General features: G+C 35.7%; 2 protein-coding genes and 1 pseudogene across 2 annotated transcripts; 1 reads left to right on the top strand and 2 right to left on the bottom strand.

Moving 5' to 3' along the window:
- The first annotated feature begins 1,283 nt into the window (after positions 1-1,283).
- On the top strand, positions 1,284-5,867 carry LOC114539660. The gene is made up of 10 exons (XM_028560272.1): positions 1,284-1,370; positions 1,575-3,284; positions 3,409-3,663; positions 3,775-3,910; positions 4,145-4,393; positions 4,487-4,701; positions 4,777-4,907; positions 5,053-5,167; positions 5,315-5,531; positions 5,665-5,867. Exons 2-10 carry the CDS (start codon positions 1,575-1,577, stop codon positions 5,865-5,867), a joined length of 3,231 nt encoding a protein of 1,076 aa, XP_028416073.1. The 5' UTR covers positions 1,284-1,370.
- A 90-nt stretch (positions 5,868-5,957) lies between these two features.
- Positions 5,958-7,937, bottom strand: LOC114539659. Its single transcript, XM_028560271.1, has 7 exons — positions 7,860-7,937; positions 7,472-7,759; positions 7,072-7,221; positions 6,816-6,984; positions 6,551-6,708; positions 6,236-6,383; positions 5,958-5,995 (listed from the first exon to the last, which is right to left on the bottom strand). Exons 1-7 carry the CDS (start codon positions 7,935-7,937, stop codon positions 5,958-5,960), a joined length of 1,029 nt encoding a protein of 342 aa, XP_028416072.1.
- Positions 7,938-11,598: 3,661 nt separating this feature from the next.
- On the bottom strand, positions 11,599-12,135 carry LOC114539658 (annotated as a pseudogene).
- Between the last annotated feature and the right edge of the window lie 5,116 nt (positions 12,136-17,251).

Here is a 17,251-nt window from a genome sequence, read left to right as displayed (position 1 = left end):
GTAATTCCCCATGTATGTAGCCAATGTTTTAAAATAGCTGTGTTTTGCCTCATAGCGCATACACCAGGTTCGAGTCATTGGGCCAAACCTAAATTATCATATGAAGACATTTATTATGATCATATTCTGGTTTACGCAACAAGATTACCCATGTTCAAAAATATATGCTATCTTAATCATTGCACAAACCTGTATATATGTGAAGGATAATGCACTAGATATGCATCTTGGGGATGATGGATTTGCCTGGATACAGCCTCACAAAACCCAAAAGATACTCCTCAATCAGACCTTCCAAAATACCAAGCGAATCCAGAGTGCTAGAAGGCGCAAACACAATATCCACAATTTCTAATAGTGTGTGAAAATGTTGCCAGTGTTCATCATCTGTTGGCACTAAATTTCCAACAATCAATGGGAGAAATTTGCCCAAGCACCACATCTGAGCAGCTGTTGATAAATCATACAAATAAATTTTTAGACACCTGTTTGTGCAGGAAATAATGTGTTTGTTTGTGAATTTTACTGACAACTGTAAAGTTTATCATTTATTCTCCAACCTTTTTGTCGAACATTGTTGGCGTCTCCTTTCAAAGCTTGTTGTGTAATTGGAGAAGGCTTGTTCCTGTCATTGTAGTACCCAAAGTCGAAGGTTTTCAACTTTTGGTTAAGTTCTTGCAATGTAAAATACTTCTGCTCATAAATTAATACATTGAGCATTTCCTTGCATTTATATTGGAGAACACCCTCAAGGATGTCATGCATGGCATCTGCTGGTAAACCATCCACTACATGAAAATATCTGGAATTGCATAGAATTGACCTTCGATTCACACCATATAGCTTGCTCATTTCTGGGTCTTCTTCAACACATGTGCATTGATGATCATGTCCAGCTCTTGTTCTCAGTGTAAAATCTCTCTCAAGAAACTAAAAAAATGGAAATAATTAAAAGCTAGTGTTACATCAGTTAAGGAACTATGCTAAGGCCGAGAGAAGTTAGGTGTCAGTTTACCGTAAACCGCCCGCATGGCTTCCGAGGTGCCGCTTAAAATTTTCATTATTTTATTTTTTTTTCATTATTTGGGAAAAGTTTGAACATATTGGAATTGTTAAGACATTTCCGATGTATTAATCATTGGTATACATTTATCTACATGCTTTCTGGCCATATGATTTATGTGGATGATTTATTAAAGATGGATGTTTTATATTGGTTAATTCACAACCAATCAATAGCTTCGTTGCATATGTATACTCAACGAGACAGCTAGCTACAACACGTGTTTGTGAATTTCCCTTGATGGCGTCCGTGCGCATGAAATGTAAATATGTTCAACTCAAGGTTTATGTTCACGTCTATTAAATAGGTAAGTTTCAATAGCTTTTACTGATCCCTTTAGTGTTTGTGTTTTATTATATATCAATATTATTATTATAAACATGTATTTTTGGCTCGATTGTCTATTTTAATACAATGGTATATTAAATTTTGACTATCAAAAATATTTGTACAACATTGAATCTCATCAATGATGATGGTGAGATACATGACCATGTTTGGTTTTTTTAAGATGTCACGGTCAGTTTGCATACGTATTTCATCAAAAGACGACGGGCAAGTTCTTGTTCCATGGACTTTTGTGAATTTCAATCATGTTTCATACACTGCGAATGAATTACTGAATGATATCCTGTTGGGAAGAGTCAGTTCAGTAGAAGTGAAAACAACCTGCAAAAACTACAAGTTGCATCATGGAATCGCTTCAAGCTCCTTTAATTCTACTGAAGGAATTAAGTTTGATGGAGAGCAAAATCTTGTTGAAAAAGTGGACATTTTTGAGACACGCTTCTTTGGGCTGGTTATTTCCCACAAGGAAGACTGTGAGATATGTTCATCACAAGTGCAAATACAAGCAGCAAAACCAAATGCTTTTGAAATTATGTTGGCAGCAGCAAGAGAACAACAAAGTGAAAATGTACCAAGAAGATATTCAAGTCCAGGCACCAAGAAGGAAGAACTCCATAATAAAGTATTAGATTGGTTCCAAGAAAACTGCTGCGAGTTCCCCAGAAGTGTACCACAAAGTGCAAAATCATTTGTTGCTAAAATTTGCAACATTGCATGGTACCTTGATGGACACCATGGCAAGATCGAAGGGACACTTCCATCCAAATTTCCAAAAAGCTTCAAAAATCTGTCTGGTTTCAACTTACCTGAGCTTTCAAAACACCGCAAACGCTCTATCAGCAACATTTCTGAAAATAAGCTAAAAGCAATGTGTATTGAGTTGAGGGAAGTTATACAGTCATTAACATTTCTAAATAACATTGGATCTCCATGGAATGACATTAAATGCGAAATTATCCAAGCCATCTGCACAGCTGAAGAGTACTGTGTGTTCCTAAGCAACAAGGCCAAGAAGATCAGCCTATCTCAGTTCAGGCCAAAAACCAACCTTGAACTGAAGGCAAATGTCAGTGTTGTACCAGAAAACAAAGGACACCTGAAGGATTATTTATTGGAATTAAATAAGAAAGTGGAAAGTTCTGAGCTATTCACTCCTGTGTCTGTGCGTGAGTGTTTACCTGCTGGTACAAGTCGGCAGTATGCTTACTTGATGATAGAAGAATTGAAGTCAACTGGGCTTAAAACAAAGTCGGTGCTGTATACTTATTATCCTGGTGGGCCAAAGCAGGCATTGCATTTCATATGGAAAATTGAAAATGGCCTACCTGAAAGTGAGCTGTTAAATCGGTGTACTGCACTTATCAAGAAGATAGAGAATGACATGCCAAAGTTTCTATCCAGACTTCGGAAACGTGAATTCAAGCATATGTTTGGATTCTGTGCAAGCCCAGTAGCATTACGTGCTATGTTCCGTAACCTGACAAGTGATTGTTCTGCTACATCAGATATAGACAAAAGGTTTGATTATGCAGTTAGGGCTGAAGATGCAGGAATTATTGTAGATCTGAGAAATGTCAGTCCAGAAAGAAAGAAGGACACATTTGCACAGTTTTTTCAAGAAACCGAGCGGTATTTGTCTGAAGATGTAGGTGTTACTGTTAATGACCGAAGACATGGAGAGCAACTTTATCTTGCAAAGGCCCTGAGTTTTACCGATCTACACAAGCGTGTTGCCGAAAGGCTACCTGAAGGGACACCAACACCTTCAGTAAAGTGGTTACGCTATCAATTTCAACCTCTAAATCCAAATGCAGTGACAGCCAAGTACTTTAAAGGCACTCTAAACATTAAGATGATGGTTCAAAAACGCCAGGTATGATAATACAATTGTTTTATCACAGCTATAGTAAATTATAGAAACCGTGGATTAAGTAGAGTTTACTCTCAAACCTCAAAAACTTCAGAATGTTACACTTGAGTTTACCTTGCCATTTCAGGTACGAGTCAATCATGTGGACTCCCACTATTGTGCAGCAATGTGGCGTTACATGAGAGAGTTTGCAGTGATGCACCGTGATGTGGTGGAACTGGTTTCTATGGACGATAAACACAAGATTAAAGTGGGTGAGCCCAACTATCCTCTAGCTGCTGCCCAAAGAGGTAAACAAGTTTTGGTTGGAGTAAACCAAACAATGGCAGTGGGAGATCACGATTTTAGCAAGAGTACACTCACTCCTTCTGTGAATCTGATTGTAAGTAGTATTTTTATGGAGTAGTATGGGGATGGAGGAAACTAATTGAGCAATTGGTTAAGTTATAAATGCAACCTATATCAGATGCCATGTCTCCATGTTTTTTTAAAGATTGATATTCCTGAAACTATCAATGGCAGTTTTTACAGGGGAAATGTATATGTTGCATTTAAAGATGCCGTGTTTGAACCATCTTCGCCTCTGCGTCATTCATCTGAACTTCTGCAAATTTTACAAGAAAGAGGGGGTGAGCTAAATAATTTTTCTACATGATCATGATTCCTGTGTTTACAGTATGCCTTGCAGCATTGACTGGTACAAAATCATTAGTTACATGTAACTGTTATGTTTTAACAGTTAACTACTGTACCATATTATAATGGTGTTTACTGGCACTTTTGCCAATCAAATTACATGTATAAATATAACCTGTCAGCATGATAATATTAATTTTGTTCATTTTCTAAACTAACATTTTCAGAGTCAAAACCAGTGTTACTTCTTTATACTGATGGTGGCCCTGACCACCGGTCAACCTACATGTCTGTAAAGTTGGCACTAATTGCTTTGTTTAAAGCACTCGATTTGGACATGCTTATAGCCCTCAGAACAGCCCCAAGCAATTCATGGGCAAACCCTGTTGAGCGAGTGATGAGTATTATAAATATTGGCCTGCAAGGTGTTGGTGTTATGCGTGAGAAGATGAGTCCTGAATTTGAAAGGGCTGCAGGTAAAATATGTAATATTAAAAACTGATTGAAATTGCAACAACTGTTTTGGTGAGTGGCTCAGTATCATATAATATATTCACTTGACTTTTCAGCGAAGGCGAATAGTGTCAAGGAAATGCGTAAACAGATTACTGACAACCTAAAGGAGGAATTTCACTTGTCTCTAAGGCAGCCAATTGACCTGTTGAAGGGTCAAATGTTAAGATTAGGACTTAAAGAAAAGCCTTTACAGACATTCGAGCCTTCTACAGAGGATAACATCAATGAACTCTGGCAGCACTGCCTGGCAATTCAGAAGGAATTACAGGTTAAGATGTGTTTGACATTCTTAGTAACCAAATAAATACTGCATTTATTTACATATGATCTTATTTTAATTCAGAGAGGACATACAACTCAAAAAGATGTGAAAGACCTATCTCAGCTCCAGAAATATCTAAAGCATTGTTGCATCCAGAGCCATTATGGTTTTCAAATTAAAAAGTGTGGTAATAATCAGTGCGAGATGTGTGGGTAAGTGTTATGTGGCATGCAGCAAAAATGTGTTCATCTTATGGCATGTTAAATTTTTTAAATATGCAGTTGAAGCTGGTTAATTGTTATGTCATACCCCATATGTGTCAACCAATTGTGTTAATTTTTGCAACTTCCATGTTAGAGCTTTGAAGGATGAAAGAACAAGAAATATCAAGACATTACCATTCCCAGTCTTATCAGAAGACAAAGAGCATTATAAAAAATTTGAACAGGTGTATGGTACTAAAACCACTGAAGTAAGTCTTACCATAATATGTACATGTTCGTGCAAGTCATACCTGGACTACCAGGGTTACAATAGCCTGTTAATTTTTGACAACACACACACACACGGTTCAGATTAAGCCAGTGTCTGATGTCATAACTATTTTACATTCATGCAGGCACGGCCCAGTTTAAAAGTGAGAACCCCAAAGGAAAAAAAGAAGCTTCCATTCTCCCCATCTGTACAGCATGCTAGAAACACTGACACAATGGTGCAATGTGAAGAGTGTGAGAAATGGAGATTAGTTTTTTCAAGAAAAAAGTTAAAAAGGCAGCAAAAAGAAAAGCTTGACCAGCTATTAGATGACATCTCTTACACATGCGGGTTTACGTTTGGTAATGTAATTTTATTTAATTTAACCATATATAAGCCAATATATGTATGTGTGTTAATTTTTTCTTCAATTTAACTGGTCACTAACTATGTGCAGATCATTGTATTAAAAGTGGTGCTTTGTGTTTTTTTCAGATGATGTAATTTTACCATCAGGGCTTGATGTCTATATTAAAGATGTGGACTGTGCTGACCACATTGAACGACTGTATTACAGCTGTGGTTATGAACCAATATGTATTTTTTGTGGAGAGTATGTGGCTACAGGTGAAGAAAATGAGGAGGCATACCCCCAGTGCCAGGAATGTGATCATGAGCCTATGAGCAAGAGAGTATAGCTTTAACTATTGCAACATTTTGTTTTTGTTAATAAAACTTTTATACATGTGATTTGTGGCATGTTGTTCATTGAGTATGGAACTTGGTATTTAGACCATAACCCATATTTTACTAGTAAACCAGTATTCTGCAAAATAATGAATAATGAATAATGAAAAAAATCCTCATCATTTTCAAAATGTCTGTTTACGGTAAACCAACACCTAACTTCCCTCGGCCTAATATACTACACGGTGTTGATGTTTATTCAATTTAATGATACACAGTACAAATTAGTATGATATTATTACATCAACTAAGTGCAGAGTACCCAATTACCCAAAGCTTTAATTTAAACTTACATGTTGGCATATTTCACATGCATTACCCATGCAATGCCTACATCTTAGATTTGCACTTGCACTCTCCTTAAAGCCTCCAACAAGTTGTGCACCCAGGTTGTCTGCAGATATAAATGCAATAGTCCCAGCAAATGACATCGGCTGGCATTTAACCATGAACTGGTAACCACCATCCTACAATATTACACAATTATTTTTAATTTGATGAAATAATGAGCTGATATTAGCCAGAGCATGAACACTAGCTAAACCTTTTGGCTTTGCAGATTAAAATCTTTAAAGAAGAAATAATGTTTTCATAAAAATACCATTGTATATACCTAAACTAAATCATAATATACCTTTTCAAGTTCTGCAAGATCATTCATTATCGGCTCAAACAATGAATCAATTCCATATTGTTTAATAATGGGATATGTTGCAACAGCTAGCAACTGAATGCTATTTAGTGTTGACCGAAATTTTGGTGGGATATTTCCAAGAGTGAGATAAACTGTGCCTGAAAAAAGAAAAAAACAATAAACCATATGTTGCAAAGAACATTTAATTAAATTGAATATACACGATCTATTAAAGCAGTTTTTTTGGTAAAGCCACATTTATTACCTAACTTGTGCTTTCCAGTCTTGCTTCCAAGAGGATTTGTTATTTCCAATTCATCATAGTAAAACATTAGCTGAAGTGCAGTAGGATCTTTTGAAAAGAGTGGATGTGCTTTAAATAATTTGCCATCACAATAATCCTCAATGAAACCATTTTCATTCTTGTGACCTTTCTGTATTTAAAATGGTAAACAAAAGATTATAGTAAGTAATAGCAGGAAATTGTTTGTCTGCAATTTATTGCCTTTTCACCAACATACCTCTAATATTACAAAATCCATATTTAATAGTTGTTGCAGTATCTCCAGCAGAGGAATATACATTATTTCATCATCACGTAGAAATTCTCTGTATCTTGTTCCTGATCTTCTTTGAACTGATCTGTGCCCGACTGTAATACGCTGGGGTTCCTGACAAAGAGAATGAATGAACTATCAATCATATATTAATATACTCAATGGTTAATTACTAATTAGACACATGGTAGTCTGTATATTATTGCCTAACTTACAATTAGACTGAATTCTTTCTTATAAAACGAAGCTTGTTTGTGTTTCGTTGAGATGTGTTCAAATGGATCACACAAAACATTATCAGGTGAAAACAGCTCTTTAAGTCCAGGCACAGCATCGAATAAGATGCCAGCAGACACTCTCGTACGCTATTTTCGACTGTGGTTACAGTGGATTTAATCAATTCCGTTGTGCCCGAAACAATTTCGTCAAGACATCTCTGTGTCAGTAAGTTCTTTTCTTTCACTTGCAATAGAAAGAAGGCATTTTCTCTTCTATTATTATTATTAGACAAATTATTAACTTCACTGTATTCGTCAACAATCATTAGATCGTCGGTTTCTTCTGTTAAAAGTGTTCTAATATGTTCGACTTCAGCAGCATTATTTTCAAAATCTTTGTGTTTCCGATATAAATGGGTTTTGTAAGAGAAGACCTATCAAAGACAAGAGCAAACTCTTATATTAACAAAGTATAAAAGGAGGTATTCAACACCATAGTTTCTCGACATTTCTGCAACTGTTCGTATTTCATACCTTGCTAAAACTTTGATTACAGCCAGATATTTCGCACACTATGTGCAAATTTGGATCACTTCTGTGCACTTTCACCATATGTTGTATCATTAATTTCAATGACGGCGCAAAAAACGTTAAACATGCTTGGCAGCGCAAGTTTGCCATGTTGTAATGGCAAAATATTACTAAATTAAATAATTAAGTAAATCTACATGAGTCGCAGCTCAATTCGCAGTATTGCGACATCGCAAGTGTTTTCATTTAGCGCCCACACAACCACTTTCTATTGGCTAGCGCATTCAAGCGGGAGATTTGACGCGAGAATAATATATTCGACACTCAGCCCGAAGCGTCCAATTTCATATTCTGTGTCTTAAGCAACGAAGTGACTGTGTTATTGTTAAATAAAATACTAAATTGGAAATTTTGAAGCAACATTCTTTGAAATCATTGTAAATATACGATCTTATATATTCAACATGTCTGGCGGGCATCGAATTTTCTCGAAAGAGTCATCTAATAGCGAAGTTATCTCGTGGTTAAGGAGAATGATTTACACGTTTTAGTGTCTGAATTTGAAGGTAAGACCTTAATTTTGCTTTTAATTAACCTCTATTATCTTTATATATCTTTGGTCTTTGCTATTATACTTCACTGAATCATAAGTCTTTTATAACTTAAAGCAAGAAATTATTTTTCATTATTAAACAATGTTCTGGGAACGCACTGTTTAATTTGTGTCAATTTGTAGTCATTACCGATTAAGTTGTTCGTTTATATCGCTTATTAAGAAATTGTTTATGTTACATTGCTTTTATGGCCAAAATCATTTTGATGAATAACAGTAGCGATATATTTAATACATGATTTTCTTGTTTTCGACTACAAATCGTGCCATAAACAAAATGGCTAGAAGTGCAAAATATTTCAAACACGTGTACGTTCGCGTGCCCATAATACCTTTGGGTCTCTGTAACATGCTGAGACAGCTGACGTCAAAAGGCCCCTGACTTTCATGCACATCAAATATAATGAAATTAAAATTCTTTACTTGTTTTTATACTTAGCTAGCGAAATTGACGGAGAAGACCTCTTCGGGTTAGAATTTGCAGAGATTTGTCAGTTAATCCCACGATTTAAAATCAGAAAGAAGTTTCTGGTAGCTTTAAGTAAATCAACAAAAGAGGTATCCCATATTACTTTAATGCTATATATATATTAAATATAAATATACACATAATTCGGAGGAATATTATATACAGGGCATACATATATACCACCATTTTCTTTTAAGGTTTTTGATGCCAGTGGTTTAAAGTCCCCTATATTAGAGGCACCTTCAAGCTCAAATATTAAAAGTGTCAAACCAATTGCAAGGACGGAGAGTTGTGAATCAGAATTACCAATATTCCCAATGAGCCCCAATATTGTTGTTTCTCCTGAAAAAGAGAATGTTTCAGATAATATGATGAATAGTCCTGTTGCAAAGAAATCTTTGGAATTTGAAATAAGGCCAACATGTTCAAAGAAAACTGAGAGAAATTCTAAAGAACCTGTTAGCTTGAGTTTAAATAGCATATCAACCACAGGGAAAAAGGTAAATATTTTGTGTGATAGGATACTATTAACATAATTTGATATTAGTTCAGTTATACCAAATGTCAACATACCAAAAGTCAATCCTCTGATAATTATTCCAGTTTCTCATATGAAATTTATAGGCTGATACAGGCAAAGATTTAAATTGGCTGTCGTTTTGTATACCAACACGGGTAAGACAATATCCGATCTATAATTTGACATTATTTTTATACTTTAATTAAGTATGAGATGAAATTTTTGTTAAGCTTCTCTTATATATATATATATAAGTATATATATATATAAGTATATATATATAAGTATATATATATAAGTATATATATATAAGTATATATATATAAGTATATATATATAAGTATATATATATAAGTATATATATATATATAAGTATATATACAAGTATATATATAAGTATATATATATAAGTATATATATATAAGTATATATATATAAGTATATATATATATATATATATGTATATATATTATATAGTTATATATATATATATATATATATATGTATATATATATATAACATTTAACTGATTTCCTAGAATATATATATATAAATATATATATATATATATATATTAATATATATATAATATATATATATAAATATATATATATATATAAATATATAAGTATATATACAAGTATATATACAAGTATATATACAAGTATATATACAAGTATATATACAAGTATATATATACAAGTATATATATACAAGTATATATATACAAGTATATATATATACAAGTATATATATATACAAGTATATATATATACAAGTATATATATACAAGTATATATATACAAGTATATATATACAAGTATATATATATACAAGTATATATACATATATATATATATACATATATATATATATATATATTATTGTTCATCTACCAAAAATGGTGTATTCATTCTCATATAATCATCCCTCATTAGTGCTTGCAACTGATATTGATACTGATTGTCCATAATGCCGAGTTTTCAAAGTTAATTCAGGATAAGTGGATTGCATTATTGTACCATGTGTGCAATATGCACAAGTGGCTAGAAGGGGAATGTGATCACGAGGAGGATGATCATGATGAAACTCTCCCATGGTTTGACCGTCGTGACAAAGACTAGATTGAGCTGCAAAAAGTAATTCTCAATCCAGAGTTGCTTGCCAGCTTCCAGTATTATACACGATTCAGGTAAATGATAATATTTGTTTAATCGAGTTTTTAGGGATTTGCACTAAAGCCCCATAAAACGGAAGACCGAATGCTTGTTCACACCCTTCTTTTTTTCGGGATGAAATGTTAAAGATAATTGTATTACCCATTCCTGAACTAGCAAAGCAACCATAACCATTTAGCTAAAAAATCTAATTCAATCATACTCTTTGTTCACAGGCACGCCGGTAGCATTGAATGTGCAAACAGCCTTAGCTTGGTATACACACCAAAGGGAGGTTGATATGAATTATTCATAGTTGTTCATGTTGCTGTACATCATTTTTGGCAATCCCAAAACGATATTTTTTCTTTTTTATTTTGCTCTTCTAACAAGAACAGGGCTCCACAACAGCTGATGTCAACTGTAGGAAGTGCAAATGCACTAGCTAACTTTACAAGTATTTGGTTCTAAGAGTCCTTAAATGTTAAGTTTAGATACAATGCATATAAAGCCCGAAAACAGTTGGCAGCAATTGACTGGAATTACCACATTAATCTTCCCTAAGCAAAGACCAAATCTGGACAAGATGTCAGGACAAAAAAGTATAACCCAAGAACGAGGCAAATTTCTTTGCATGATAGTAACCCAGTTCTTATCTCCCCAACCATAGCTCATGTCCCTCCTTCTGCAACAAAGGATATTGTTCAAAGAAAGAGCCGATTCACAAGAGATGAATCGTCAGAATGAAACTAAACAACAAAACTATTGGCTAGTGTGAAGCTCTTTTATTACCCAAATGTTTGTGCTATAATTACATTCACAGTCAAAACACAAATACCCATAATTTTGTCATTGCTACAATTATATATGTACTATAAAAACAGAAGTGTGCACAAAAAAAACAGATATCTATTAATACAGATTGCTATAGGTCTAACTGGTGCTGTGTGTGATTATCAAGTAATAATTTAGAACATAAGAAATTAATGATCCCTATATCCCATGTAAACACCAGTAACTGAAGGAAACCGTTCTCTAATTTTTAAAACTACACAAGATGGACAAACTCGTCTGTTTCCTTTGCCTAGATAGCCATGGCGTGCTAATATAAATTGTCTGTAATCAGCTTTGCGAAATGCTCTTGTGCTGTTGTCTTCTCTATCATTACGGATGTCACTCCTATTGCGGATACAAAGCTCTAGCACATCTGGATCAAGGCATAATTTTGCAAAACGTGAAGTTAGGGTTATGCATTTCTTTTGTTTGCAGCATCTGTTTTCAATCTCCTGTGGCATTGGTCTACATTTACCACATGTGCATGTGCACCAATCTGGCACAGATTCTAGTGTGGGATGTGGGTCATCTGACTGAGAGTGGAAAGGGTTCTGACTTTGAGAAGGGTTTGTACCAGAGCTCAATGTGTCAACATTGGGTTCATAAAATGCACCTAACATTTCTGCATCTTGATCATCTTCATCCAGGTCATCTTCCATTATTAAAAGTGTGTCAATCTAGTCCATACTACCAGTACCTCTTCGCAGACTGCGAATAGCTAGCTGTCTCACCATATTCTCATCTAGTGTAGATATGAAGTTCTAAAATAAAATACAATAGAACATCATTAGTTTATTAGTTATCAATGACAATGCACAAAACTGACACACATGCTAACATATGTGCAATATGAAATCATCAATTGTTCTTTTTATATGCAACATTCTGCCAAACACGCTACATCTCTACCTTTGCATGGACAACCTCGGGTTCCATTTGGTTTCCTTTTGACGCTGCGAGAACTTTTGCAATCACAACGATTTTCCTATGTGAACCGATAGAACACTGTTCAGTTCAGTTCAATAATTATGTATGTTTTTATTACCTCAAAATTCACTATACAATCTTGTATGCAGCTTCGAAACAAATCAAACAATGGCGGATTATATCGTACGAACAATTTCCAACAGTCTCTGAACCAATTTTGTTATGCGCAGCAGGGATGCGCACAATATGACACTGCTCCTTTAATGAACTTGACTCTTATAGGTTCAGCTGCAATAAAAAAGTTAGAGGAAATGCTAACAAAACGGCAACTCATCAAAGCAATTCGAAAGTTGTCCCAGTACCACCAGACTTCTGGGTTGGAGGCAAAACATGCTTTGGACAATACCTTTGCATCAAAGAACACCTATCATTCATATCATTCATTAAGTGCAAGGTAGGTTTTCAGCATTGATTGGTACCTGATTATATTAATAAGGTTAATATCTTAAAGTTTAGGACCTTTTAATAATATCTTAACAAGTTGTACTCCTCAAACTTGCTCCTCAAACTTGCACTTTAATGAAAACAGCAACAGACAAGCAAAAACAGCTGAAGGAAAGCTCCGATGGGCAATTGCTTACCCAAAGGCTTTTAAAGGGGAAAAGGCTGTTGCAAAACCCTTAAAGGAAAAGCCCACCTATGGTAAGGCAAACATTTATTCCCCTCCATATCCCCTGCTTCATACATGTTTACAAACATTTTTTTGACCAGTGTTTAACCATTATTAATCATCAATTCACCCTACTATATTATTTTTCTTGCAACTTAGTGAGTTAAAAAAATTTTGAACCCTTATACTTTAAACATATACTTAAAACACAATATAACTTAAAAATCTAATGTTACAGGATACATACAGCTGATATTGGACCAAGTTATCTACTTGAGAAATAAGTATCAAACCATGAAAAAAGCAGAGGCTCATGCAAAGGAAATTCTCCCAGCTCAACCAGAATCTCTTGTGTCGCAGTACTTAGCAGGATAAGAGCAGCCTTTAAAAGATGATGTTGTAGCCGAAAAAAAGTCCAGATTCAGTACACCAGCCCTATCTACAAGTAAACAACAAAGAATGGTGATTAAGCCATGCTATTGCAAAGGAATGTGTGCCACAAGAAAGTGCAACTGTAGGGGAATGGAAGTCCTGTGTGACAACAAATGCAATTGTAAGGAGGAAAAATGTAAAAATCGCGAATGAGACACATTTTTGTTACATTACTTCATTTCTGTTATGACTTTCTGTCAATTGTAATCAAACTTTGGCATGCTATTCAGCCATTGTGGGTTAGTTATTAGATAAATGGGGGAATTTTATATTAAAAAACAGGATTTTAGCTTTTGAATGATGAATTCTTTGAACCATATGGTGAAAAAATGTGTTTTCACTTATGCGCCCAATCTTTGAGATTAGACAAGCATTGTTCATAATTTTACTATACACGCAAGAACGAAAAGGTCTTCATTTCCCTTTACCCAAGATCTGGAAAATCCAGCGAGAACATCGGCGATATGCCACTAATCTATACAGTTTGTGCACTCTTTCCAAAACTCCATCATTTAAAGGCCAGTTTTCTTCCAGATATTTACAAACATCTATCTTCAGGACGCTCTCTGATAGCATATTGTCTATAAACTCCGGATGCGCTGTCAAACATTTTTGACCTTGTGCCTGTGCTTGATCCAGAAGCACTTCGTACTCGTCATATTCCAGCGCTTTCTCATGACAACAAAAGCACTCAACAGCTTTACTTGATAATGCGCAATGCCCACATTTACACCAACTAAGATTTTGAAGGCGCCAGGCATTTGCTCTTTCAAATTCGTGCTCGAAATTTTCCTCAGACGAAGCACTATCACTACTTTCGTCGGCATCGCTTTCATCGCTATTATCGCTAGTTACTGAAGCCGGTTCTGGCTCAAATTGGTAGGGCAACACCTTTCCTCGCTGGTTTTCGTGAATATCTTCCATAACAAACGTAAAAAAAACTACAACTATCTTGTCAAACGCAACAAACATGGACAAACACACTGCAAATATCTCGAATATCTTGGCCAATGCGCTTAGTAATTTCCTTTTTGTGAATTTCTCTTCCTTGAAACTCTCTACTAATTTCAAAAAATCAAACATAATAATATCCTTTTCGTAATCCCAATTGAGCCCTAGAACTTTATCATTATTTCCATCTTGCGCAATTCCTAAGCTTGCCTGCGCATACGTCTCAATGTCGTCTAACCTTGTGACCTTATCTTTCTTAGCCTGGCTCTCGTTTTTGCCTATATGCTCTCGCAGTGCTCCATCATTCGTCATCCATTTGCGCAGTTTGAATCCCCCCATAGCAATTCGATTTTTGGCTTTTTCATACAAATCTCTAACTCCTTCAATTACTCTACCTCCTGAAACTAGATCATCTACGCAGAAACCATCCTTCAGTTTCTGGACAAAGACTGGATCGCTCTTATTAAACTGTTCAATATGATGTCTAAGGGTTGCGTTTAACAAAAATGGGGATGCATTTAACCCGGAAAGCTACTCTGCAAAACCTGTATACTAAAACTTCTAAATTACCTCATACAGCATCTTTTACCCACAAAAATCTCAAATAATCCCGCTCCTCTTGTGCTACTTCTACATTCAAAAATGCTTTTTCTATGATGCTTCAAAAATGCTTTTTCAACACTACTGGGTTTTCACTAAACCTTAGTAAAATATCAAATAACAACGGCGTCAGTGAAGGGCCAACATGAAGACAGTCATTGATGGATGTTCCCTTCTTACCCTCCTTTGACGACGTGTCGTAAACAATACGTAATTTTGTGGTTTTTGCATCCCTACGTACAACCACTTGATGGGGTAAATAATGCACTTTTTCCTTTGTCTCCAGTTCCCCCACCCTCTTAATTATCCCTAGGGTTTCCTGCTCTCTCATTATCGCATCATATTCTTTTAGCAAACTTGGTTCAGATGTAAGTTGTTTTATCTGTCCCTTCATGCGAGCCAAACTGTTCGAATAATTGGATGGCACATGATCGTGACCTTGTTTCCACCGCAACTTAACCAAATATTTTGATCTGTTAAATGTTATCTTGTCGAGTAACGCTTCATGCACATCATCACATACCTTAACCCCTAAGGTATCTAAATCCCATAGTCTCTCTATATCCGCTCCTATTGAACTTAATTTATTTTGTTCTCCGCCCTGCGAAACAAGATTAACGTTAGCTATTTCATTTTCTGAGCTCCCAAGCAGTGGACCACTAATCACCCAACCTAACATTGTATCAACGGCAACTGGCTCATCATCACGACCTTTCAAAACGTTCCCACTTTGAAAGTCCCAGAGATTGTCTGCCCCAATCAAAACATCAATCTCTAACATCTCACCTGTTTTACAAACATCCGACAACCACAAACCTTGCAAATGCGGATACTGACCCTTAAAAACCTCAAGATGCTCGTTCCTAATTTGCGAGATCTCTGGTACAACCAACGCTTTTACCCACATCTTCCGATTGCCACGTCTCGACACACTCTTTTTCACAGATTGAAACATGGTGCGAGATAAATGACAAGTACTATTATGTGCACGACAATTTTTAGCTACATGACCCTTATTTATACATTTAAAACATCTATTAAACTTACATAATAGTTCTAACTTTTCCTTTCTGTCTATGACCTTTCTGCATTCCTTGTTCTTGTGATTTCCAGTGCAATAAGTACAGAAAAGACCTTGTTTCTTTGTAAGTAACGTGTTGATTGTTCCAGGTGGACGGCATCGCCCCTGATATTCTCCCTTTTGGCTGGTTGTCTAGCTGGTTAAATCATGGCACTCACACAATTCTATATCTGCCAACAATGCTTTCACCATGTCGTTCATTGTCCATTCCATATACTTCTCACCCCTTGTTATTGTCGGTCAAACGACCTCTGGCAGCTTGTTTAGGATCGACGGTACTACAATCTCCGAGTAGACTTCCTCTATAACACCGAGCGCCTCTAACCCTTGATAATTGGTTTCAACTACCTCAAAAAACTTGCGCAAACATTCCGTGTCGTTTCCAATTAACTCTATGCCCGCCCCTCTCTGCTCGTTTTCTTGTTATAGCTGACATAGCTACACTTCGATACTCGATTTCTCCTGAATTCTTTAATCTGCTTGTAATCCGGCTCAAAGGACCACATGTTGCGCAACTTCGCCTCTCTGCAAGTTATGCTGCTGCTGGCACCAGATTCAATGAATACCACAACTCGGGGACTGTATTTTTAACTTTTATTAGCACTCTATGTACAGGTATAGTTTGTACACACTTAGTGCATGTCGATGACACAATATTCTTAAGACAACACGCTTAAGATAGACACACTCACTCGGACGTTACGGTGACAGCACACCACACAATACAACTCTCCTAACAACACTAACGGAAAGTTTAATTCTACTTATATTTATACTAAAGCTATAGGGGATGTTATTCCATTTTCACATCAACTTCCTTTGCGCAATTCATTCACGTCCCAGGATGTTTTTTCCTGCAACGCGTTTAACTTTCTAACCGCACTGCCCCCATTCTTCCATCCATTTGCATTAGCGTGTGGGACAGGCGGTTTTCCTTCTTCGTGGTTGGACTTGCGTTTGTTTGCGCGCACTATTTCCCCTGTTTACAAGCTTGAGGAAGACAGCTTACATAACCCCATTGAGCAGACTAATTTAGATGCCTCAATTACCATAGTTCATGAAGAAAAAAAGTGATAACACTACCTTGTCAAGTAGCATAAAAGAATTAAATGACAGTGGGCTTAAATCTGACATGGAAATG

Source organism: Dendronephthya gigantea, unplaced genomic scaffold, assembly GCF_004324835.1.
Source record: "Dendronephthya gigantea isolate DGI-Jeju-01 unplaced genomic scaffold, DenGig_1.0 000211F, whole genome shotgun sequence".
Classification (NCBI taxonomy): domain Eukaryota; kingdom Metazoa; phylum Cnidaria; class Anthozoa; order Malacalcyonacea; family Nephtheidae; genus Dendronephthya; species Dendronephthya gigantea.
This window is presented reverse-complemented; position numbering and strand designations above follow the sequence as displayed.

Excerpts from the sequence above, each read along its gene's own strand:
- LOC114539660 (XM_028560272.1), top strand. The coding sequence starts at position 1,575 with ATGTCACGGTCAGTTTGCATACGTATTTCATCAAAAGACGACGGGCAA. Across the intron at positions 4,702-4,776 it reads CAATTCAGAAGGAATTACAG|AGAGGACATACAACTCAAAA; the intron begins GTTAAGATGTGT and ends ATTTTAATTCAG. Across the intron at positions 5,532-5,664 it reads CACATGCGGGTTTACGTTTG|ATGATGTAATTTTACCATCA; the intron begins GTAATGTAATTT and ends TGTTTTTTTCAG.
- LOC114539659 (XM_028560271.1), bottom strand. The coding sequence starts at position 7,937 with ATGGTGAAAGTGCACAGAAGTGATCCAAATTTGCACATAGTGTGCGAA. Across the intron at positions 6,985-7,071 it reads TGGATTTTGTAATATTAGAG|AAAGGTCACAAGAATGAAAA; the intron begins GTATGTTGGTGA and ends TTTTAAATACAG. Across the intron at positions 6,709-6,815 it reads GACTGGAAAGCACAAGTTAG|GCACAGTTTATCTCACTCTT; the intron begins GTAATAAATGTG and ends TTCTTTTTTCAG.